This window comes from Toxorhynchites rutilus, chromosome 1, assembly GCF_029784135.1.
Source record: "Toxorhynchites rutilus septentrionalis strain SRP chromosome 1, ASM2978413v1, whole genome shotgun sequence".
Taxonomy (NCBI): domain Eukaryota; kingdom Metazoa; phylum Arthropoda; class Insecta; order Diptera; family Culicidae; genus Toxorhynchites; species Toxorhynchites rutilus.
Genome location: NC_073744.1, coordinates 34,611,561 through 34,638,446, shown reverse-complemented (window position 1 = coordinate 34,638,446; position 26,886 = coordinate 34,611,561). Strand labels below are relative to the sequence as shown.

The window sequence follows — 26,886 nt, the reverse complement described above, 5'->3', positions numbered from 1 at the left end:
CAATAACACGGGTGGTTCCACTTCAGAGTCTTGTCGATTTTTTTTCGTTTGATTGTTTTTTTTTGTTGCTATTTTAAGTTATTGATGGGGATCTGATACTACGGGTGGTGTTTGAGGGGAGGAAACGAATGTGCGGATAAATCATAGATAAATCGAGATACTCGAGGTGCGTTCAAACTGCTACAGTAAAATACAGAAATAAAACGCTAAATTCTATGGAGGAATGTTGAGAAACGGGTTTACGTACCTTCGTATATTGCGATGGATCGACTGTTGGACGGTGGTCATATTGACGGCGTTTTTGTCCCCAGGCTTCCTCCCTTCGGGTCGTGAACTTACCGCCCTCGCATCGACCATGGTGAACGCTGGCTTTCTGGTCAGCACAGCCGTACTCGTCGGCCTTTCGAATAGCGTAGGTTTGCTCCGCACCGACTGCGGACTTGGTTCGAACCCGGAATCCTGATCTTTGCTGCTTTGTGCCTCTTCATCACCCTCTTTCGAACGGCTTTTTTTCTTCAGCTTTCGTTTTGGTTTTGTTTTTTCATCGCCCTCGCCTTCTCCCCCTAAACTCACGAAGAAACCTCTCGTTTTGTCCACTTTATCTTGATCGACGGCTGTCTCCGTAACCAGTGGCACAACCGCATCGTCATCCTTCGGAGGGGTTTCCTCCGCTTCGACAGGTTCCATTATCGATTCAGATGATCTCTGCAATTTCGGGCGGGGCTGTTCCTCGCTGGCAGCTGCTTCCGTTTCCTTCTCTACCATTTCTTCTGCTGACGGCACTTCATGTTCAGGTGGCTCAATCTCGGATTCTGGTTGTTCTATTATCTCGATTACAGGGGCCGGGGGGATTGGCTCCGGTTCTGGTTCAGGCAATGGTTCAGGTTCTGGTTGTGGCTCGGGTTCGGGTTCTGGTTCAGGCTCTGGCGGTGCTGGTTCTGGTTCTTGTGGAACGACAGCCTCCTCAATCGGTGGTTCTGGCTCTGGCTCAACGATCAATTCCGGTGGTGTCTCCTCTTCTAATTGCGGTACCTCCGCCATTGGTTCGGGTTCGGGTTCGGGTTCAGGTTCAGGTTCAGGTTCAGGTTCCGGATCCGGTTCCGGTACAGGTTCTGGCTCGGGCACAGACTCCGGTTCCGGCTCTGGCTCCGGTTCTGGCTCTGGCACTGGTTCAGGTTCTGGAGGCGGCTCCGGCACGGGAGGCAGCTCCGCAACCTTCGGTTTCATCTTCAGCTCGGGTATCTCTTTCTCGGACGAGTGCGATTTCGACTTACTCGATTTGCTGTCCTTACTAGACTTTAACTTGGGTCGCTCTTTTTTCGGAGGCGCCACTTCCTCCTGAACCTCCAAAGGGGTCACAACAGGACTTTCTTGCATACTCTCTTCCTTTGCCTCCACTATCGTTTCTGTCCCAACCTTACTTTTCAGCTTACCAACTCCCTTCACCTTCTCACCGGACTCTGTTTCGCTGAACCCCTCGAAGTCCGACTTTGTTTTCTGCTCGATTGTATAGGTCGCATCCGTAGCAGCTCCATCGTCTTCGATCGACTTCGTCATCACATCAGGAATCGGATGTATCTGGGCCTCCGTCACAACCTTCTCTCCCTGCGATTGCGGCGTCGTCTGTTTCCCCACCTCTTCCGCTTTCTTCCCGTTTGTCTTCGTCTTCTTTCCATTTCCTTTCCCCTTTTTCAGCGACTTCTTCGATCCCGAGTCAGAAGACTTCCCTTCCGATTTGGTATCCGATTCCTTCCTAATGTTAAACTCCGCTCTGGGAGGCGTTTTAGGTACGAACTGTTCCTCTAAAAAACCACCATTCAAACCAGCCACCATCTCGCCCGGCACGGTCAGCAACGAGTGCCGCCCATTTTTACCCCCCTTCGTCCGCCCATACTCCTGACCAGATTCATTCTCCGAGGAGCCACTCTGCACCTGTTTCAGCACTATCCGACCAATTCGCTCGCCTGGTTTCCGGGGCTCGCGTTTTTCCGCATACATAAACTCGTACTCCTTCAGATCCTTTGGTTCTCTCTCAGGTCGGTCTCGCTCCCGGTCACGGTCCCGATGTGAGCGGTCCTTAGACCGTGATGACTTGGACGAACACTTCCGGTAGCACTTGTGCTTCCGTTTAATGTGCTTGCAACACTCATCTGAAGACGTCTCGCTGGCGGATGAAGAAGACGAACTGTGGCGGTGTTTACTGTGGTGATGGTGACCCCTGTTCAGCTCTACATTGCTTCGGGAGCGGCTGATATCGGCGGCTCCCTCCCGATAGTAATGGGCAGAGTCACTGCAACTGCTGGTGCGTCGACCACGATGGCTTCCTTTCCGTTTGTGACGACTCTTGCGATGCGAGTGTTCGTCCTCATGCTCCGAGTCGGTGTTGGAGTTCATGTAGACCACGTACCGTTTGGAGGTCTTCAGATCTATCAATTCCTCCTTTTCGGTTAGCTTCAGTGGTTCCACCTTGTCGATGTCTGGAAGAATCTTCTGCTGTCGGCTGGAAAGCCGCAGTTTGTTCGCTGGAAGACCACCTTGCATCTGGAGGTACTTTGCCGCCGAGCGGAAGCCTTTCGCCAGGGCGTAATCTAATGGAGTCAGTGGTGCGCTCTTGGAAGTCGGTCGGTACAGATTATTTACTTCGGCTCCCAATTCCAGCAGGAGTTTACACATGTCTACGTTGTCATGGCCAGCGGCGATGTGCAGCAAAGTACGCCCATCATTGCTGGGCGTGTTGAGGTGCTTCGGTTTTTGCTGCAGAAGCCACTGAACCAACTGTCTACGACCCGAGCTTGCCGCGTCGTGAACCGGAAAATCACCTTTCGCGTTCCTTAACCAAAGATTGCCCTTTTTGGTGTGTAGAATTTTCACCGTTTCCATCTGACCCTTGGCGCACCCACAATGAGCCGGCGTGCGTCCTTTCCGATCCTGTCGGTTAGGGTCTGCGTCAAGCTTCAACAGCAGCGAGGTCGCATCCGCGTGGCCAAGCGTAACGGCGTAGTGTAGTGCCGTGCAACCATTCGAGTCTATCTGATCCGTGTGCGCTCCGGATAGGTTAATCAGCGTGTCGATGCACTCCGTGTGTCCCCGGGATGCCGCACAGTGGAGAGCGGTCAGTCCGTCCCTGGAAGATAGAAAGTTTTCTGTGAGTGACCCCGCGGAAAGCAGGCTGAATTTTTATTTTGATCATACTTATCTGCACTCTCGACATGCGCACCGGCTTTGATCAAAGCCAGGACAGCCTTGGCAGAGCCGGCCGAGGCAGCCCACAGCAGCGGCTGCCGGCCATCCTTATCCTCTACTTCAACCGAAGTATCCGGATGGACCAGTAGGGTGTTTAGGATTTCCAACGCAAGTTTGGCCGAGGCACGAGCCGTTTTGCCTTCGTAGTTGGCACCGCACATCTGGGCCGCATAATGCAGCGGACTTCCTCCGTTGATATCTGGCGTTGAGACATCGGCACCGGCCGCGAGAACGGCACGCAGGGCTTCCACTTCGCCGCATACTGTGAAGTGAACACACAAACGGGTGTCAATGTCTGCATTACTTTCATAAAAGATGATCTTGGGAGGGCTGTATGGTTAGTATCTTTCCTTTAGAGGCACATTCGTTATCAAACAAACCTTAAGCAACCAACTTATAGCCCTATTATGGCAACATCTCATCTCAGCATCTCAGTGTATCATAATATTCAATTCATGTAATCCTGATAACAAAAATGTTAATGCATGTACATTTTAATGAAAATTAGCATCAATGAAAGCATTATACTCGGATATAGTGCTATCATTTAATGCTCACGAGCCGGTTAAATTGAGGAGTTATAAAAAATGAAAAATGAGCGTTGTCTACGAAAGTTTGAGCCTCGCGCGCGTTTGGTGGGCCTTGACTATGTTAATAATGAACACTGGCAGAAAACTGACACACAATGAAATTTTATGTAGGGTCTGAAGTGGAAACTGGAATTGGGATAGCTCATTCAGAATTGTCGTAAGCTATCTTTCATCAGATGGTTGTATCGATTATTTCTGATTGTAGCAGATCTCTTTTATGTTCTAAGTTGAAACTTTTGGACATTGGGTTCAATTCCCAATCAGTCAAGGATCTTCCCAGGTTGGAAATTTTCTTGACATGCCTTGAAAAAAAAACTTTGGGCCTGAAGTTGAGACTATGACTATGTCAATGTCAATATGGATAGGAACATTGTTTGTTTTTTCGCTGTTTATGCCTATTTTGTATGTTCTATTGATAGATATTTATGCCTGCAATAGAACCAGTTCGCTTTGTTTTTATAATACTTGATTGGCTTCTTGATATGTTTGAAAAAAAAATTATTATCTATTAGATAAATCGTCCTGCTCAAACCTTCGTAGGGGTATGAGGTGGGCCATCATCATCTTTTAAAAAAGAAGAGGCTCACGAAGCTGAATAAATCGACGGCGAACATAGAAATTGGAGAAAAGGTTAAACACGCAGGCTAAACCACAAGCCGAGTTCTGCATGTTTTTGCTTTTTGGGACATCAGAAAGGACCAAATTTCTTAACGGACAAGTCACTCTTCAATTCTATAACATTTATTGACACACGAATGTTGAATAAAATTTTATAATGAGACTATAGGTCAAGGGTATCAATTATTGAGGAAGAATGCTACCAACTTACAGAAATTTGCGAATAAATACTCTATACTAGCTCAAAAGTATACAAAAGTATGCGTTTTCTAGCAGTTTAAACACTGTTTTTGAAGATTCTCACTGATATTTCGATGATTAATAGACTTAATTGTATAAAAACATGTTCGAAAATGTCTATTCCGTGTACCCATTTTGATAAATGTGTTCCTGATATCGAACTCATAAAGAAATGCTTTTCTGCTGAGTTATTAATGAAAGGGAATGTAGATGATGAGAATTGATCAATGCAGATAGGTCATTTTAAAAAGCTACACGAGAAATGTTGTTGTCAAAGCACATACTGCCGTTCTACGCATAGTTGTCCCATGTTCCAAAATCAGCAACTGAGAAAAACGCAATTAAAGTTTTCTAGTTTATTTGTCTACCAGAAGCTTTCAGCATTTCAGTTTGGCAATACACCGGGTTTTTTTATAAGCAGTATACTATAGTTCAATGAAATGTGAAGAATTCCCCTCAATTGAATCAATCAAGCTTAATTACGGTTCAAGAAAACATGGTGGGACAGTTATGCCTAGAATAACAACATGGTACAATTGAACTCGATGCTGTTTTTTCAAATACTGGGAACAAACAACAAGTTTTTTTTGTGTTTTTCCGAAAGATTATGAAAGATCATACATCGTTTTATGTAGAACTACTACCTACTACTACCAATAATCGATTGAAGGAAATACGGCCGAATACCGGATATCCGGTAGGCTTCGAGGCCGGATGACCGAATATCTGACAGCCGAATTATTTGCGAATACGAAACTGGGAAAAACATTTTACATACAATTTAGGGAAATATTTCCATTTTAGGGTGAAATGAACACACGTTTACATGAAAATAATGAACGTTGGTAATTTTTTTTGTTTAGTATCAATATCCTTTAATAGAGAATGAGGTTTTCCGCAAAGGATTTTTTTTCTGATAATGATTTTCTACTAGAATGATGAGATTTTTGTGGATATATTTAATTAATTTTAATACTGGACGCATAAGAGTAAGAACTTCGAAGTTCAATATGCAAAGAACATCAACAATATGCAAAGAACATCAACTAAGGTTCACAGCTCTAACTGTGATGTATTTTCTCTCTGTGAAACATGGCTTTCTTCAGCCGATGAGCTGAATTTCCACGATTTCAACATTATTCGCCTCGATCGAAATGACTCGTTTGGGGGCGTACTATTGGGGATTAAAAAATGACACTCCTTCTATAGAGTCACTCCCCCATCGATGACAGGCATTGAAGTTGTTGCTTGCCAGACACAAATCAATGGCAAAGACCTCTGCATTGCTTCGATATATATCCCTCCCAGAACGACGGTAGGCCGCCATCAGTTCTTTGATACTATCGAGGCAATGCCGGAGCCGCGGGTAATCTTAGGTGATTTTAACTCCCATGGAACAGCATGGGGATCACTCTACGATGACAACCGTGCCACTTTGATTTATGATCTGTGCGACAACTTCAAATTGACAGTTTTGAATACTGGGGAAGCAACCAGAATAGCCAACCCTCCTGCACGGGAAAGCATGCTAGACATATCTCTATGCTCTTCTTCGTTATCCCTGGATTGCATGTGGAAGGTAATCCAAGATCCCCACGGTAGTGATCACCTACCAATAATTTTATCGATCGCTAATGAATCAAGCTCTCGTGAGTCAGTCAATATTTCGTATGACCTCACGAAGAATATTGACTGGAGAACATTTGCGAAAATAATATCTGAAGCAATTGTTTCAATGCATGAACTTCCTCCACTCGAAGAGTATAACTTTATATCGAGTTTGATTTACGAAAGCGCACTTCAAGCTCAAAAGAAACGTGTACCGGCTACCACTTTCCGACGTCGTCCTCCATCACTTTGGTGGGACAAGGAATGTTCAAAGGTCTACCTTGAAAAATCATCCGCTTTCAAAAAATTCAGGAAAACTGGATTAGTGGAATGGTTTCTAAAGTACCAAGCTCTAGAAACCACTAAAAGGTTTGATTAAAGCATAAAAGCGTGGATATTGGCGGAAGTTCGTCAATGGTTTGTCAAGGGAGACCGCTATGAGCACTCTTTGGAATACGGCTAGGAAAATGCGTGGCTGGAACCATACAAACGAAAGTGAGGAATACTCTGACCGTTGGATTTTTAACTTTGCAAGGAAGGTTTGCCCCGACACCGTTCCTGCACAAAACGTCGTACGCGACATTCCACTTCAAAGCGATTATGAGAATTTTTCGATGGTGGAATTCTCAATTGCCCTTCTCTCATGTAACAATTCAGCTCCGGGGTCGGACAAGATTAAATTCAACTTGTTGAAGAATCTTCCCGACTTGGCAAAACAGCGTTTACTGAACTTGTTCAACAAGTTTCTGGAGCTGAATATTGTCCCGCATGACTGGAGACAAGTGAGAGTGATAGCCATACGAAAACCCAACAAGCCGGCTTGCGATCACAACTCGTATAGGCCGATTGCAATGTTATCCTGTATTCGTAAATTGTTAGAGAAAATGATTCTACTTCGTTTGGACAAGTGGGTTGAAGCGAACAATTTGCTGTCAAATACGCAGTTTGGCTTCCGCCGAGGTAGAGGGACAAATGATTGTCTCGCGCTGCTATCTTCTGAAATCCAAATCGCATTTGCTCGCAAAGAACAAATGGCTTCCGTTTTTCTCGATATCAAAGGGGCATTTGATTCAGTTTCCATGGAAATTCTCTCAGAGAAGCTTCATAATCGTGGACTTTCACCAATTCTTAACAATTTCCTGTACAATTTACTGTCAGAAAAGCACATTTTCTCTCATGGCAGCTCGAAATCTTCTCGTTACAGTTTTATGGGCCTACCACAAGGCTCCTGCCTAAGCCCCCTCTTGTACAGTGTTTACGTCAATGATATGGATGATTGTCCAACTAGAGACTGCACGCTGAGACAACTTGCAGACGATGGAGTTATTTCCATCACGGGTACTAATCCCGTCGTTCTGCAAAAGTCGTTGCAAGATACCCTGAACAATCTGTTCACGTGGGCCCTCAAGCTGGGTATCGAATTCTCTACGGAGAAAACTGAAATGGTCGTTTTTTCTAGGAAGCACGAACCCGCCCAATTCCAGCTTCACCTATCCGGCAAAACGATCCAACACTCTATGTTTTTCAAATACCTGGGTGTATATTTTGCTTCAAAGTGTACCTGTGGGAGACACATTGCGTATTTGAAACAGAAATGCCAGCAAAGAATCAATTTTCTCCAAACAATTACCGGAACATGGTGGGGCGCCCATCCAGGAGACCTCATTCAGTTGTACAAAACAACGATATTATCAGTGTTAGAATATGGCAGTTTTTGCTTCCGATCAGCTGCCAGGATTCATATTCTCAAGCTGGAGAGAATACAATATCGTTGCTTGCGTATAGCCATGGGGTGTTTGCATTCGACACATACGATGAGTCTCGAAGTTTTGGCAGGAGTACCCCCGCTTACTCTTCGGTTCACAGAATTATCCTACAGATTTCTCATCCGTTGCAAGATCATAAATCCATTGGTAATTGATAACTTCGAAAATCTACTCCAACTGACTCCTCAGTCAAGTTTTATGTCTTTATACCATGAGTACCTTACCCACGACGTGCACCCTTCACCAGGCATCTCCAACCAAGTTTGCTTCCCATACTTTTGCAATTCCTCTGTCATTTTTGATCTGTCCATGCGACAAAAAATCCATGGAATACCAGATCACCTACGCTCCAATGTTATTCCGTCGATATTTTCGGAAAAAATATGGGAAAGTTGGATCTGATAAAATGTTCTTCACTGACGGTTCATTCATAAACGGGTCCACTGGCTTTGACATCTTCAATGAAAATTCCAGTGCCTCTTTCAAACTCAAAGATCCTTGTTCCGTGTATGTTGCTGAACTGGGTGCGATATACTACGCACTGGGGATCATTGAAACATTGCCCATCGACCACTATTTTATTTTTTCAGACAGTCTCAGCTCATTAGAGGCAATCCGCTCAATGAAGGTTGATAAACGCTCATCTTATTTCCTAACAAGAATAAGACAACTATTGAGTGTTTTGGTCGAAAAATTATTCAAGATTACCTTAGCATGGGTTCCCTCTCATTGCTCGATTCCGGGGAATGAGAAAGCGGACTCGCTAGCTAAGGTGGGCGCTTTAGAAGGCACACTTTTTGAAAGGCAAATTGCTTATAATGAATTTTTCCACATTCCTCGTCAGTATACGCTCGTAAGTTGGCAGCGCATGTGGAGTGGTGATGAGTTCGGTCGTTGGTTACACACGATTATCCCTAAGGTCTCGACGAGTGCATGGTTCAAGGGATTGAATGTAGGTCGTGATTTCATTCGCGTGATATCTCGGCTTATGTCCAATCACTACAACCTAAACGCGCATCTCTATCGCATTGGGCTCGCAGCAAACAATCTTTGTGATTGTGGCGATGGCTACCACGACATCGAGCATGTTGTCTGGTCGTGTATCCGGTTCCATGCTGCTCGCTCTCAGCTCTCTAGAGCACTGAGAGCACAAGGCAGACAATCGGATATCCCCGTCCGGGATATCTTAGGTAGCCGTGATCCTGATCTTCTGCTTCATCTATACCTGTTCCTCAGAAACGCCGATGTCAACGTTTAATGATGTTTCCTTGGTTGTGTCCCCGTTTCATATCCCTCCTATCCGATCGATAAACTTTTACTTAGTCGCGGCAATACATACACACACTCTTTACAGATGCACGGGCCGAAGGTTGTGCAGTCCACTGATGATTCAACAAGAGCCAAAGGTTGTACCGCTCATGACAACTCTACACGAGCTGATGATTGCGCCGCCATTCTATCCTGGATTCCTCGAGTCGAGAAGACGCACCACGCTAGATATGGGGTACATACTAGGGGGGCGTTGCTGATTAATGGTCAGCTGCATCCCAATAGGAAGTATCCCGTGTCGGGCACACGTACAGAGCATCGAAGACTGCGACATACCAATTATGAGAACACTTGTAATACTAACCTCGAGTCAACCGCGAGTAATCGGTTACATATTACTAACATAGTCTAAGCAAACATTGTCAAAATATTGAACTCCCGGCCCCGTTAGGCTGACGCCATATGAGCCTTAATAAAATATATATTTTGGATAAAAAAAAAATCAACTAAGAACCTCAGGGATGATAATCTAAGAGAGGCCACACTTACACTTACGACAAAACAAAAAAGAAATAACTTGCATTACAAGTTCCGGCGTATCCAAAACATTTCAAATCAATCGTAATTATGATCCTTGTGTTTGGTGACCTCCTCTAACTCTAAGCAGTATCCTCAACTGGTAAGTTTTGCTTATCTTTCAGCTCCTTGCAAGAGTAATTACAGTGAAAGACTGTTCTCTGAAGCTATGTTGTTATGATTTATCTCCTTTTAATGCAAATGTAAATTATTGATTTGTTTTTCTAATATCCGGTATCCGGCCAGATAGCAAATATTGATAATTCAGATGTTTGATATCTGAATATATGAGTATATATAGCCATGCCATGCCAAATCGATATAGTGGTTCTCGGATTTTCGCCAAAAGTAGTAGTTTAGTTCTTTATCGCGAAACATTAGATCCGTATTTTTTTTAAATTTTCATTAGGGTGATCTTTTCCATTTAGGGGGGGTCAGAAGAATTATTTTTTTCGACATTTTCTCAAAAATGACTTTTTTCAAAAATTCATAACTTTTGTACCACTATTTTTTTTATATTTTGTTACTTAGTCCGGTCTGACATAACATTGACTATCATTGGAATAGTTAATCATGACATGTTATGGTATTTGGAACGATGTTTTCTAAGGTTTGGTTCTCAATAATATGCAACACGATTTGATATTAGTCTTGATATATCAGGCCATGGCCAAAACTTTATCTTCACTCAAAAAGTCAAAGAACACAACCATCACCGAACACCATCGGAAAATTCCAACGAAAAACAAAACTCACCCGTAGCCCAGTGCACCACCGAGTGTCCCTCGTTGTCCAGCGCGTTCACATCGGCCCCATTCGCTAGCAGCAGATTGACCAGCTGCAGGTTGCCCTGTATGACGGCCAAATGCAGCGGTGTGAATCCGTCCTCGTCAGCGGATTCAATCAGCTCGGGCGCCACCATGGCGACGCTGGCGGCAGCCAAAATATCCCGGGATCCACTGGCGTAGTGTAGGGCGCTCTTGTTGTTCCGATCCCGCCGATGGACGACGTCCGGCTGGAAGAGGCGAAAAGAAAACGAGGATACGTTCTTAGTTAAGTTTGCGCTATGTTTTCGCCACGGTGTGATTTACAGTGCGATTCTGGTGGCGCTGGTGGCAGCAAAGATTGCCTCCGCACAACCACCACCACCCGGTTTAATCAATCTTCATTTTAAACGGCGAACGAGCGAACCAGCGAACTATTTATTGCACTTTTAAGCAGCACACACAAAGGATACAGGGTTAAATATGGTTGAAATGGTTGAATTATTGTACGCTCTTCAGTGTAATTTAGCGTTTAAGTTGGATCTGTTGTCGTTGTTGTTGTTTGGGGAAATTTGAGAATCGAAAACTTCGAGCGCTTCCAACGGCAACCGTCGCCAGGGAACACAACGAAAGCGTGATTCCTGTTGGTGGCGCACGGGAAGGGTTGCTGGTTAGAATTGTTGGAACTAGTGTTTTGATTAAATCATGATTGATTGCCACATCGAGTAAAATTTATGATAGAGGCAGCTATCCTGGATTTTTTTTTATCTTCCTCACTTCGTCTTCGTCTTTTACATTGGAATGACAATACATATATTCGATAGTACTTTGTGTTAGCGATCAAACGCTGCTTGTTACTTTGATTCAAGAATATTCAAATATATTCATATTCATTTTTATCGTTAACTTGAATATTCAATATTCATTTTTATCGTTAACTTGTTTACTATGTACGAGGGTCGTTAAAAAAAAAGTTCCAGTGGCTCAGAAATCGCGGAAAAATAATATTAGGATAAAAAACAAGGTGATTTTCGTAATCTACGTTTTATTTTCGATTTTTCTGCATAATCGCCGTAACGTTCGAGGCATTTTTCATAGCGCGGCACGAGTTGAGCGCGAAGTGTGCAGCGTCCAATTTTTTGAAGTACGATGTAACTGCGTCACGAATTTCTTCAGTGTTATCGAATCGTTGACCGTCGAACGCCTGGTTCACCAAAAAGAAAAAGAAAAACATGAAAAAGTTGTTATTCGAATAACTTTTTCCATGTGAATGTGCCCTAAACCCTCTTAAAGCCAAAAAGAAGAAGAAGAATAAATGTGCCCATCTTCTGATGTATGGGTGACTTGTTTGAAATTCTTAAGGCTATTTATATCTTTTTTTCAGAATTTTGAAAATACATGTTTTCGAGAAAAATGAAAAGTAGTCTAGTTCTTTTTAGAATATTTCAAGTATGCAAAGTTGCCTCAATGAACCATGTCTTTACACTCACAACGTTTCGCTGCTATCTGAGATGGTGCTGCCAACGGCCAGTCGAGTTGGCATGAAATTCGTCAATGACAGAGTTATTGAACTTTTTCTCTGTTGAAGGCTCCGTTTGCCTTAAACTGGTTCTAATTAAAAAACTACACTCCATAGGACAATACTGTTGATTCCATTAGAAAGATGAAAAAAATTATACAGGATACAATTGTGATACTTTCCATTAGCGGATTTTAGTGATATTTTTTATTTTAATGTGTTATTCTTAATTTAAACACAAAAAATTATAATAAACTTGAATGTTTCTATCAACCAAATCGAAGCTCTGAAACCGCTCTACAATTCGTTCTTTGATATCCAGCTTCTATCTTTCTTAGTTTCGCTGCAATATCATTTCAAACAACTCCTGGTGAATTTTCAGCTAAAATATACCAAAATCACGATTTTTACTCCACTGTACCTAAAGTCAATTAATTTTCACTTTAACGTTGAAATATTTCATTTTCGTTCGAAATAAGTCTTGTCTGAAAAATAAAAAAAAACATATTTTTTTAAAACTGTATATAATCGAGTTCAAAATTTTATATAATCGAATCATCTATAATCGAGTCTGTATATAATGGAGTCCGATCTGTATTACTATTGTATGAAGCTAGACGAGGTTTCCGGTTCTAAACATAATTTAATGGTATCCATCATTTGGATGTGATCTCAATACATCGCTGTCCATTTTGCCCCACCAGAATATTTTTTATAATAATTGAAAATTTCCTCTCACAAATGAATATATTTTGCCATACATATCTAATATCGCTTCTCTGTTAATTCACAAACTGAAATATAACCATCAGTGAATCGAATTTTTACATTGACCAAATAGTGCCCAGCGTATGAAATTTAATACACAAAAATGCCCGTTTTTGAAAAACTGTTTTTAATCAAACTAAAGTATTAAGAGCATTTGAAATGATACCACATGACAATTTAAGAGTGTTTTTTGTGTCAGTGTCGTTTTATCTTTCATTTTTGTTGTTTTGCTGTGTATTGAAGCTTGCATAGTTCGAGTTTCCCGCAAAAGCAGCTAAGTAAACATAACCTACACCTGGGCAGTTATGGCTTAAATCACTCAAAATGCCTAATATCGAAGCCGCTAAAATTACACCCACACGCGGAATCATGTATTTTCAGTTTTGTTTCAATGTTCGACCAGTATGCATTGTCTTAGGGTGGTTTTTATATTATAGAATAACATGTAGAACATGTTCTCATGAACAAAATTTGCAATTCAAAAGGTAGCTATACAAATCAACTTGTCCATATGATATCCCCCAATGTATGTAACCCCTCGCACTTCCCTTACATGAAGCTAATTAAGGATTGTATTTTAGGAAGAAATAAACACAGTTTTACATAAAAAATAATGAACGATGTTTAAATTTTCCGTTCAGAATATGTCTCAAATAGAGTATCAAGCTTTTTGCAAGGAATCTTGAACTTTTTTTCTGATGATGGGGTTTTTGTGGATGGATTCGAATAATTTTAATGATCTTCGTGTAAGGGTAAGTACTACGAATTTTGAGTAAGTGAAAAGCATCAATCAATTATTTTCATTTCAGATTTAAAAAATGAAAGGGGTTGTGTCTAGGACACAACCTCGTAGAACTATTAAATTATATTATTCAACGCGCTTTTTTATCACTTCGAATATTATTTTAGAATGCATCGATTTTTTTCAAAATAACTTTTTCAGAGAAATATTTTAGTGGTCTGAAAAGAGTCATAGTTTTTATAGAATCAGCTGAAAATGGTTGACTCATGATTCATTCTTCCTCTCGCGAGAACAATACGACATTTTTTTGATTTGGCACCTTTCCTGAATGAAGTAGTTCTGCGTAAAAAAAAACTAGAACTGGATGATTACAAACCTTACTGCAAATCAAAACTATCATAGAGGGCTACATACTCATTAGTTTAACGACACAATGGTAGAGCAGTGCATTGGGCTTCTGAAATCGTTTGAAGAAACAGCAAAAATTACATGTTCTGGTCTTTCCTGAATATACGAGATAATTTCGCTAGTTGCTGCATAAAATGGTATTTGGATATGGACGAGATGGCACATATAACATCGATCTTACCTCACAAGAGAGCGTCTTTAAACGCTGGATCGGGAAGTCATTCCAACTACTTAGGATAATCCAAATTTCCTAATTGCAACCTTTTTTGGATTTTTGAAGTTCAAGTCAGACTATTTAGAAGCTTTTTGAAACGAAAACAGCCCGGCAGAAAACCTTATTGGATTGTGTAAAATATATTGCGCTGAATCTTCTTAGAGTAACAGCTCATCGCAAGAGATGAAATTGAACCAAACCTCACACGTGTAGCGATTCTTTTTGGAACTACGAAGTGGCAAAAAAAAAAATAGACAGCGTCGCGTTCAGGAAAAAATCTCATTGCTAACAAAATTGACTGTTATGTGAAATCATCTCGAAACGATCGCAATCATGATCCTTACATTTGTTGGTCATTAAACTCTAAACAGTACCCCCAGTTGGCGAGGTTTTCTAGAGTTTATCTTTCAGCTCTTTGCAGTAGTGTTTACAGTGAAAGACTGTTCTCTGAGGCAAAGTGTAATCGGTTGTCACCATCAACTGCTGAAAATCTAATAATTTTTGAATTATATATGAATGATGTAATTCAGCTATTTTGTTATGATTTATCTTGTGTTAATAGGAAATTAACATATCCTTATATCCCTTACTTTTCCTGAAAAAAAATGTCACCCTTTTAAACTCGAGCAAACCGCGAGTAATCGGTTCTCTACTTCATTAACATTAGAATTAATGAAAAATGTTTATATATACTTGTAACAATACAGATAAAAGTTTGGGTCCTTGAAACTTATATAACTGAGCCTGTAAAAATAAACGATTTAATCAAAAAAATAGGAAATTATTTACCTTTTTCTAATAACCGCTATCCGGCCCTATAGTTACCGGATACCCGTTTCATCTCTAGTTTATAGATAATTATCTATCAAATCTATTCATATAGTCTAGTTCCATCACTAGAAAACTTTTGAATCGAGTTTGAGCGTATCAAGAACATTAGATGGCTTATCAACGGCCACGAATGGGATGTTGTATTCCACTCCCAAAACACCGTTTTGTCTCATATTCCGAACAGTCTCAAATTCCGAACACTTCATTTTTAAATATGATTTTACTAAACTTTTATGTTATGAATAATTGAATAATGAAAACACAGACATTCTCTAAGGTATAGGCTTCATTTTGACATCATTTACAGGTATCAATACAGCCTATAATTTATAATATTAGACATTTGCAAAAAAGTGACAGTCAAAACCAATAATAAAATGTTGGCGTAAAATCCCGTAAAAAAACAAGCAACGTTCATTTTTCAGTTTTTGTTGTTGTTTCAACTATTTTGATTGCTGTTTTCAAAAAGATTGTAAGAACCTACGATAGCTGGGTGAAAGAAATGTTATTTTATGCAGAAATCTTCATTAAAATTAATATTGAAGTAGTGTTCGGAATATTAATCAAATTTCTACGCATGATTCAAATTCCGAACACTTCATTTTCAAATGTAAAGTTACTGAACTTTAATGTTATAATTAATTGAATAATCAAAACCCTGAAATTCTTTGGCTTTTAGCCTGCATTTTAAGATCACCTCTCTGAAGGGGGGGTGGGGGGCTGCCATACAAATGAAACACTATTTTTTGCATTACTCGAGAATTAATCAAGCAAATGAAACCAAATTTTGCATGTGGAGGTTTTAGAGTGCAATAAATGATTCTATGGTGGTTAGATACACCTCCCCCCTCTCCTAGGGGGGCTGCCATACAAATGAAACACAAATTTCAACAACTTTAGCATGTGGAGGTTTTAGGATGCAATAAATGTTCATATGGTGGTTTGACACTCCTCCCCTCTCTTAGGGTGGACTGTCATACAAATGAAAAACAAATTTCTGCATAACTCGAAAACTAATCAAGCAAATGGAGCCAACTTTTGCATGTGAAGATTTTAAAAGGCACGAAACGTTTCTATGGTGAATAGACACTACTCCCCCTCTCTAAGGGGTGAAGAGGGGAGGGGTATGTCTTCAATCTATCGTATTTTCTGTATCAAACATTTATTCCATGAAACGGAGAAACATGTTATTTGCAAGTGGTTGAAAAATCCTGAACAAGAATTGAGTCTGAAAATAATCTGATATTATAATGATGAGTTTTGTTAGAAATACTAGGAATTTTATAGTAATAGGTAAATTCAACTGGGTCGGATAGAAAATCAATGAATGAACAGTTCGGCGATGGAACCCATGAACTTGCTCATAGTAAGAAAACGTGAATGTTTGAAGGTATTGATAACAAAAAAACAAATTTTGGGCTGGACGAAGTTTGCCAGGTCAGCTAGTAATATATAATATTGAGCAAAAAAAAGTGACAGTCAAAACCAATGATTAAATTCTACGTTTGCAAATTGTGTAACAAACAAGCATCGGTAATTTTTCAGTTTTTGTAGTTGTTTTCAAATATTTTGTTTGGTATTTTCATGTTAAATGCTAGAATTTGTACGAATCTACAATAAATGGATGATAAAAACGATATTATGCAGAAATCTACAATAAATTTAGTGCTCGGAATATGGATCAAGTTTTTGCGCATGATTTAAATTGCGAACACTTAATTTTTCAATGTGAATTTACTGAACTTTAATGTTATAAATAATTTAATTATCAAAACCTTGACATTATTTTGGTTATAGACTTCATTTCAACATCATTTATAGGTAATGATACCGACATCGTGCCCTTGGTCCAGAAACCATGTAAACTATGAATAACAAATACAATCAATAATTACGAAAGCAAAATCCTTTTTTTGCGAGTATAACATTTTTCCAAAAAAATACTAGCTAATTGACTTTGAGTATTTCAAAAGATATTATTCAAAAAAAAAAATGCATTTTTGCTGTTCGGAATTTGAGACAAAAGTGTTCGGAATATGAGTCAGTAACAAAAATGGTGTTCGGAATTTCAAACAAAAGGTATTAAACTTTTTTTTTAGTTTTTTACCATGAATATGTATTTGTGAATCAACTTTATTGTAGTCAAATGAAAAACAGAAGGCTCTATTGTATACAAGAATCAATTTAATTTCGCGATAGAGTACCATTTTTAGTAATGAGACACTGTTTGATGATCATCAAAGTTTAAGTGTTCGGAATTTGAGACAAACGGTACACTGTCATCATAAATTTTGTCCCCAAGGGAATTTCAGGTCCTAACCTCATTGTGCCTCATTTGTGTAAAAAGCAATGCATTTTCCTAACATGGTCTATATCCATTTCCTTGTACGTGTTAGAATTGAAAAGCTATCATTCAATGCTATTTTAATATATTAAATATCTATAAATATAGACAATATTGTAATAGAATGTTGAGGAGTGTCCAAATCGATTGCAATATAGATCAACATCTCTTAAATTCATCAAGAGATGAATGAGAAATAAGCGCACAAAGAGGACAATTTTCGTGAAGTGATCGGTCTTCAGTTTTTTTAAGCAGACTGTTGCATCTTTCTACAATAGATCGAACATGAGAAAGCAGGACATCATATCACATATGAATGTAAAAAAGATGTCATTCATTTTATGAATAAAAATAATAAAAAAAATATTATCATCAATGCATGAATAATATTGGAACGTTTTTCTAAAAAAATATATATGTTCTGTATAAAAAAAATCTGTAATCCGTTACAACAGATTCCAGGTTGTGGAAAGGCAGAAAAATCTGTAGAAATACAGATTGTTCTGTAGATACGGCAACCCTGATCTAAATGCGATCCTACATGAAAAACTTTATACAGTGATACAAACTCGTAATCGTACCCCACCACGCAGATCTCTTTTTCCTTCTTTTGAATGTAGGAAATGAGCTTTTGAAACATTCTATTTAGAAAAAGTGATAGTGTCATATGAGAGTGAAAAGGTTTTCAGAATAATGGTTTGTATTTCTCTTAAAATGGCAAATAAATGTGCGAGTGTATGACAATTGACTCAAACTAGTATTCGTACGGTGGTTGAAATTTCAACTCGATTTCGAAGGCGTTGATCAATTTCAGAATTCCATTTTTTAGTATGGTAATCCAGCAAGTCCCCCTATTAATTTGTAGCGAATATTTCGAAAGTTAACGAAACATTTCTTGGCAGCCCGGCCGGAAAACAACACTACATACATGGAACAAACAAGGCGTGATAATGAGCATTGAATTGCATTCAATGACGACGACAATGATCCTAGCGCCCGTTCGATGATAGCGATGATAATGGCAACGAAACTTCGTCGATGTTTGTTTGCTGCCGTCGTCGCCGCCGCCTCCGCCGTCACTTTGGTGCACCAGGGAACCGACACTCCCAGTGCCATTCCACACTTCCTTAGCTTACCCAGGGTTTTCGCAGGAAGACCGCGTGCAACACTCTACGCGTCCGCCAGTTTTCGGTACCATGGGGGGGGGGGTAGGTTTGGTTGTAGTTGCTGCATTTCGAAACCGAATCGGAACGAGTGTGCAATCCGATACAAGGCCGGCTCGGCGTTGCTACAAGGACACTAGTCCTAGGCGAAGCTCGTATGAGCTGTGTCGGGATATTTGGGAGGCTGGCAGAGTGTTTTGACGTTGTTTCCCGGAACCATCGTCCCAAAAAGAGGCTTCATCAATTTTCGAGTTTTCGATAGGGGCATGGTTTATTCTATGGATGTGATATGATGACTTTCTGAGTGTGTTTGTGTGTGTTTGTGGCATTGTTTTCGGGGTGAATGTCGCCAATTTGGAGTGTTCAACATTTGATCTTCTCGGGTATCTATCTGTTGTAGAATAGGTCGATTGTTACTGCATAGAATAGGCTTGAACAATGTTTGGGAGCTGGTTAGTTGACTGTCTTCAATTTGGGTCTCTGCTGTATGACATATTATTGTTTTTTTTTTTTTTTTTAATTATACTCCTTAGTGGAAACAGATCATAGTATCTTCTTCGCTTTCAATTCTATGTTCTCCTGAAAAAATATAGTGCAGCTCAACTCAAAATTAAATGCATCCAGGTTTTTTTACGCGGTTATTTTACGAGTTTTTTATGCGAATATTCCGATTAACGCGGGGTTTTTTCACGCGGATTTAAAAAAAAAACCTAAGCAATATCACACCTCTCTCAGCTCACATTCCTTCTTCATGCTCCCTCAGAGCATATGACGATAATCATTGCTTGTGACAGAAATTAGCGCATATGATGGAAATCGGTGTCACACACTCGATGCCTACGTAGATTTTAGGTGACCTGGTTTTTTTTACGCGGATTTTTTATACGGTTGTTCGCGAGGTTCGTATCCCCCGCGTAAAATAAAACCTGGGTGTACAATGTGTAGCCCATTTGTTCCAGACAGAATAGTTTTAGATTTTCGGTTTCAGATCGATATTTGACGAAATTGCGAACAGCAACTGGGAAATTCATTCATTTCCATGCAACGTAATAATTCATGATCGAAACAGATCCTCGTTCCGCATCAGGCTCGAGAGCGTGTGAGTTCCGCGGCGAGTAAACAAATTATTTGCGTGTTTGCGTGTCAATATGCTGCCAACTTTTCATTAGAGACAAACAGCCGACGCCTACACTACGCATGCCACGTGCCGCGCGCCAGTTCGTGACCTTCGGAGCACAAATAAATCCACACACACACACACCGACACCGACACACACCTGGCTGGGATTAGTGAAGTGTCCTTAGCCTGGTATAGTGGATTGTCACAAATCGTCGATGTGCTCGACGTCAATAAAATCCGACCATCTCGATGGCATTTTTACTTTACTAAGCTCGCACTGAAAATCGTAATGGAAAGACGTATCGTCAAGATGTTTGATCTCCCGTCAGCAAAACCCTCATCTTGCTTATCCCGGGAGCCGTTTGTTGATTGCAGATAAACCATAATTCTCCATCTCGGTATATCCTTGCTGTGCTGCTCTATTGCAACAGCTCTCCGTGCAGTGGGGTCCCTCTATCCACATAACAGATCCACATTCGCAAACATACATTCCCATGGATATTCCGAGAAGATTGAACTTTTAATAGCGCAAAACGAAAGTAAATCTTAGGTATTTGAATAAAGCTTCTTAACCTTTTTTGCCCCGCTCACCTTCACCCACGCAGACACTCTGCTGGGAAGTACCCTTCGCGCCTTTGATGCTTCGAATCTCACCGCATAGCCAAGCCAAACAGTTTTTCAGAGGCGATGTCTCTTTGGCAAATAATCTTGTTTCTCGGTCGTCTCACGTCGCGTTCCTCCCCCCAACAACGGTCCAACCCCAGCGGCGTAAAACATCTTCCGAAAGCCAGGCCCCGAATTCCAACCGCCCCCCCTTTCCATGGGTCGATGTTACTCTCGACTGCCAGAAGGGAGAAAATGTGCAAGTGCCTAGCAATGGGGCAATGGATGCATTTGATAAGCATCATACCGTATGTTTGACAACGGTGAAATGCATCCGTAAGACGGATGTTTACGGATCCGTTTGCTTCTGTCGGATGTCTTCCCGTGCTAAGGATGCACAAAAAATTGGTTTATTGATATATTAGCACAACTCTTGAAGGTATTCTGTGGTAGGTTGGGTTTCACTTTACTCCAACTGAATAATTGTTATCGTTGATAATGAAAAAAGGTCAACCAGAAGAGTACGAGTACGAAATCAATTCAACACGCAGTTCGATTTTCCCTTCGATTTGGCGAAACTCGTTTCGATTTGAAGGGATTTGCGACATTGTTGAAGGAACGCTTTACCCATAATCATAATAATCGCTCGTTGGTTGTTTGTTCTGCAATTTTTCTTTTCTTTTGATTATTTTTCCCGCAGCATCCCGAGACATAATGCGTTGTGACAAAGACTGACGACGAAAGTTGAGGATTCCTCTGATGCCATCATTGATGGTGGCGATGGTCTGCGCTTCCTTCGGATCCATTCCACCGCTGCTCACGATAATCTTGTTTTTACGATTGTGCTGCGGGCGGTGGAGGATCGGGATGGAAGAATTTACGATGTTATTATGGATTATTATGGTTGAACAAACATAAAGTGTTTAGAGCCAGCCCACCAGTGTCGACGATCGACAATGAAATTATTTCGAGCCCCGGTGGGTGGAGTGATTGATTTAAGTGATTTGGTTAGCGTGTTCGATAATGGTAGCATTTTTTTTCTAGTGGAATAAACGTACTAGGTTCCTTTCGACGTAGGACTATGTCTTTATATTTATAAAAAAACATTAGATCCGTATTTTTTTTATTTTTTTTCATTAGGGTGACCATTTCCATTTTAAGGTTGTCCGAAAAATCAAGTTTTTCTTCTTTTTTCCAAAAATGACGTTTTTTTAAAATTCATAACTTTTGAACTACTACACCGATTCAGATGATCGACATATCAAATTAAAGCCAATTACTTGGTTCTTTCCTTGGTCTATAACGGCAGAAAATTTGAATTCTGCTCTCACTTTGCATTGTATTTGTATTTGTATTTGTATTGTATTGTATTGTATTGTATTGATTGTATTCGTTTTTTATCGTTTTCATAGTCTCGGGACCGAAGGCGCTATATTTTATTCATATTTTTTCTGGAAAGCTAAGGATTTTTCACATAACATATGTCGAAACCAGAGAGACGTATTTTTTCGTTTTTGAGTTATGATTTTTCAAAGTTAACCGATGGACCGATAAACATTTTTTCTCCATTTTTTCCACTACAAAAAATCATAACTTTTGATCTACTGGACCGATTCAGATGATCGACACATAAAATGAAAGCCAATTAGCTAGTCTTTTTTGATAAATTTTAGACTTGCGACAAAAAAATAGATTTTGTTTCCGTAATTATTGATTATATATGTTTTTTGTAGCTTACATCGTCTCGGGACTACATGCGTCATATTTTTTTGTATTTTTCCTGAAAGCTGAGGTTTTTTCACATAATATATCCAAATATATTATGGTTTTTTTCCTTTTTGAGTTATGATTTTTCAAAGTTAACATGTTCTCGGTTTTCGTTCGATATTTCTGTGAGACTAGACTAGATATATGATGATGATGATGATGATGGTCCCACCTCATACCCCTACAAAGGTTTGAGCTAGACGATTTATCTTTAAGATCTTATTATGAATTTACAGATATACATAGAAACCAGTATGCAAAACAAAACGGACTGGTTTTGTTGCAGACATAAATTTGCTATCAATAGCGCAACGGGCAATAGGCGAAAACTGAAAAATTTAATGGTCAAGGCTTGTCAAGAAAATTTCCATACCGGGAAGATCCTTGACTGATCGGGAATTGAACCCGATATCTTAAAGTTTCTACTAGAGACTCACTCTGAGATCTGCCACAGTACAGAAAAAACCTCGACATAACCATCTGCTAGTGCGATAGTTTACGAGTATTCTGTAGGGGCTATCCCGAGCTCGATTCCGGTTTCCACTGTAGATCCTAGAAAATTTCATTGTACATCGGTTTTCGTCAGTGTTCAGAATCTAGATTGTCTATGCCTACAGAAACGCGCGCGTGGCTCAGACGATTGTAGACTACTCTTGTATGTATTTTTTTTAACTTATTTTAAACAACAATTATGTAGAAAAAATCCATCATCATCAGTACGAACATAGTAGCTAATTCATCTGAAAAAATACTAAACATATAAACACTTTTGCTAATTCATAACACAGATTTAACATATATGATACACAATTTTTTGAACTCGGCTATTGTTGCTGCTCGTTTAATATTTCTGGGTATCGAATTGAAGAAATTCACTCCTTTATATAATACCGAGCTTTGCGACCTACTAAATAAAAAGTTGGGTGTTCTTGCATCATTCGCGTTTCTTGTATTATACCTATGTAAGTCACTTCCTCGTTTAATTCGATCACACAAGTATCGAGGCAGCATTCCTTTCAAAATTTTAAAGATGAACACCATTGTCAAGTAATAAATCCTTTGCCTAACAGATAACCACTGTAGCGCGTCCAACATTATGCTAGAGTGTGTGTAAGTGTATCTATGACATTTTAATACTAATCGCATGACCTTATTCTGTGGGCGCTGCAATCTCAATAATTGAAATCTATGAAAAAAAGAAATCTATGTGAGGTGAGACTAGTGATTTGTACAATCTAATTTACTAGTTATAGTTAACTCATTCTTCAAACGGCATATGACGCCATACTTTTTAGCCTTTTTTTTTTTTGGTGACATTATCAATGTGAAACTTAAAAGCTAGTTTGTCATCAATCACTACTCCTAGATATTTGATTTCTGTAACGCGTTCGAGTGCCTCACCATCGATTTCAAAATTACCGTTGAATCTGGAGTTGCGGAAGAAATGAGCATGTATTTAGTCTTACTAGCATTTAGTTTCAATTGTTTAAATTTCAGCCACCGAGCAAGAGAATGAAAATCTTCGTTCAAATGTACCGCGGATTCATTCAAGTCCTTAGCTGCGATAAACAGAACAATATTATCCGCGAACAAATTAACATCACAAAAACGTAAAACACTCCGCATATCATCAATATATAAAATGAAAAGAATAGACCCTAACACACTTCCCTGCGGTACACCAAGTGTGTTACCGATGGAATAGCTTTCAAACCATTTATATGATATTCCTACAATTCCCATGCGCTTCAATGTTTGCAACAATAAGGCCCTAGAAATTGTTTCAAAGGCGCGTTTTAAATCCGAGAAAACCGCAAAAATAGTTTCTTTAGCCTGGATATTTTCTTTCCACTTTGCTAACACCAGATTCAGTGCGGTCTCACAAGAGTGTCCCTCTCGAAATCCCGACTGTTCTGATATCAGCAAATTGGCTTTTCACTACAAGTTCTAAAACTTTTTCTATTGTGTGCAACATGTTCATAGGCCGGTACTCTTCGGCTTTATCGGTACCATTAACTTTGGGGATGGGAACCACAAGTGATTCCTTCCAGACTTCAGGCACGTGCCCAGTTTGCAATGATTCATTTATCAGGCTCAGCAACTCGTGTCCAATAACATGAAAGCAATCTTGAATCACTTTTGCGTTGACATTGTCGATACCAGCCGATTTTTGCAAAGAAAAACAAATATCTCTCAACTCTGCAAATGTGATGGGTCGAAAACATTCTAATCTACAATTGTTATGTATCGGCTGTATTATTTCGTGAGGCTCACTGATCAAATCAATACTTTGATTGATCAATTGAACACTGTTCACAAAATAATTGTTGAATTTTTCCGCTATCATTTGTTCTGAATGTTCTTCTGAACCTTCGAAAGTTATGGACCGCGATAAACTATTCTTAGTGTTAAGTAAATTTTTCAATATTTTCCATGACTCCTTACTGTTATTCTGATGTTGATCGATTTTTCTCTGAATATATTCACATCTAGTCTTTTTCAAGGCTTGTGAATACATGTTCCTCGCGGAGGTGTACCTATACCAATCATTCTCTAAATTACTTCTACGAAACTTCACGTACTGTTTATCTCTTTTACGTTTGAGACGTGAGAGTGACAAAGAGTACCAGCTGTTCGAATTTTTCAAATCGATTTGTTTTTCAATAACTAAGCTATTGGTATACACTTTCAATACATTGGTGAGAACAGCTGCCTTCAAATCCAAATTGTCAGTTATTGCAGAAGAATCGAGATTACTCGCGACTAGATGAGACAGTGCTTCTTTTGAATATTTGTTCCAGCACTTGATTTTAACTTTATTTTATTCACGTTCACTCTGTTCATTCTCAATATAAACAAAAATTGTCTCATGGTCCATAATTTTAAATTTGGCCTCCATCAAAGAATGAACTGTGTTAAAATTAGTGAAAACGTGATCTATCAAAGTTCTACTGTATCTAGTAATTCTAGTTACATCGGAAACAGTCTGTTTCAAGTTATAAAAATCAGAGAGCAGTTTCAGTTGCTTCGAGCTCTGCACGTTGAGCCAATCAATGTTGAAATCACCAGCAATAATACTTAATTTGCTACCTTCGATTAAATTTTCCCATCAGTTTTCCAAAATTTCTAAAAATTGCTGGTCACTTGAACTGGGGGAATGATATAAAATTCCAAAATTTCCCATCTGCATACCCCTTTCAACTGAAATTGCCAAGAATCAATTATTTTCAACAGATTCGTTTATCCGAATATTGAATTTAATCGATTCTTTTGCGTAAATAGCAAATCCTCTAGTATGTCTGGAGTGTGATAGGCAAAAAGCAACTTTGTAACCCGGGATATTATATTGATCGAATGGATTCTCATCAACAATATGAGTTTCTGAGAGAAAGACTAACCGTGGACGGAAGTTTTCTACTACATGTCGCATTGCAACGTAATTCGTAGAAACTCCAGCTATATTGAAGTATATTAATTCTAGCTTCCTGTCACATTTTCTTTTCTTGAGTTGTTATTTACTAGGAAAAATGTTGCTTTTTCTCTTTTCTAACAGCCTCCGATGCACTGGACACTGTGTACTAAAAGCTGGATGATTTATGTCCAATTTTAATTTTTGTTCTTTATTGATTTTGATACAATTCACGCACTTAAATTCAGTTGATGAGCACCCAGATGTTTGATGATGTTCATTACATCTTGAGCATTTCTCTTCATTATTACATATTTTACTCTTGTGCCCGAATTCTCTACATTTGAAACAACGCAGAACATTAAAGGCCCCAGCAATTGAGCACTTATCCCATCCGATGCTTACTTTTATAGCAGCCATCAGACATCTATAAGTGTCATAATCTACCTCAATAATCGTATTGTATTTGTTGTACTTTAAACGTGGATTCTCATATTCCGCAATAACTTTCACATCTTTAATCGTGATGTCTTCATTTTGACTTTTCAAAAGGTCAACAAAAGCATCTGAGGAAAATCGATCACTCATTCCCAAAACTTTAAATATTGGTTTTATCGGTTTGGGAACAACAGCGTTGAACCTATCTCCCAGATTACTTTCGATGCTACTCTTCATGGATTCTACATTATCCCCTGCCGCACACTCGACTATAATCGAGCCGTCTTTCCCGTTTCTAAAATTTCTAATTTTGTGGATTTTTGGATCTAATTTCTCTTTCAAAAATTTTCTTGTATCATCATTTTTATGCGAAGACTCAACAGGTTTAATAACAATGACAGGGTAAACCTTACGTATTTTTCGGATTTCGACTTTAACACACTTGCGTATGTGCGAACATTTTTCTCCACATCGTCATCATTTATATTGTCGTCTATTTTTACTTGTATCGGTTCTTCGCGCTGATTCATTAAAATTTGTTTTTTTCTACTAGACAAGTTCGCATCAGAACGAGCTGATCTGGTGCTCAGAGCCCGCTTCCGGTTTATCTCAGCTAATTTCTTATCTTCGATATTATTTTCAATAAATAAACTTTTCAAATCTTTCAATTGTTGAGAAATATTGATTTCAATACTTCCCATCTTCTCAATAAGAAGTTTATCGAAAGATCTGATCAGTTTCTCCATTTCATTTTCAATGGCAACCTTTACATGCTCATCGATTTTTCTTTGGAACTCGTTCAGAGAAAGTGAAAGAGAAGAGATTTTTTCCATCTCTTTCTTTACATCTCCGAAGTCCAAAGCACCATCTTGATCCCATTTATTTA

General features: G+C 39.5%; 1 protein-coding gene across 7 annotated transcripts in view; it reads right to left on the bottom strand.

Moving 5' to 3' along the window:
• LOC129763357 (proteoglycan 4) overlaps nt 1-26,886 on the bottom strand; it is a 154,308-nt gene that overhangs the window by 44,359 nt on the left and 83,063 nt on the right. For 5 of the 7 annotated variants that reach the window (XM_055762325.1, XM_055762328.1, XM_055762324.1 and 2 more), the window contains exons 2-4: nt 10,667-10,925; nt 3,193-3,505; nt 248-3,124 (exon numbers count right to left, since the gene is read on the bottom strand). In XM_055762325.1, the coding sequence (XP_055618300.1) occupies nt 248-3,124; nt 3,193-3,505; nt 10,667-10,832 (3,356 nt within the window). In that variant the 5' untranslated portion in view covers nt 10,833-10,925. Of the gene's footprint in view, nt 1-6; nt 181-247; nt 3,125-3,192; nt 3,506-10,666; nt 10,926-11,001; nt 11,228-26,886 lie in introns of those variants that run through there. The other 2 variants (XM_055762326.1, XM_055762329.1) reach the window with 2 other exon arrangements.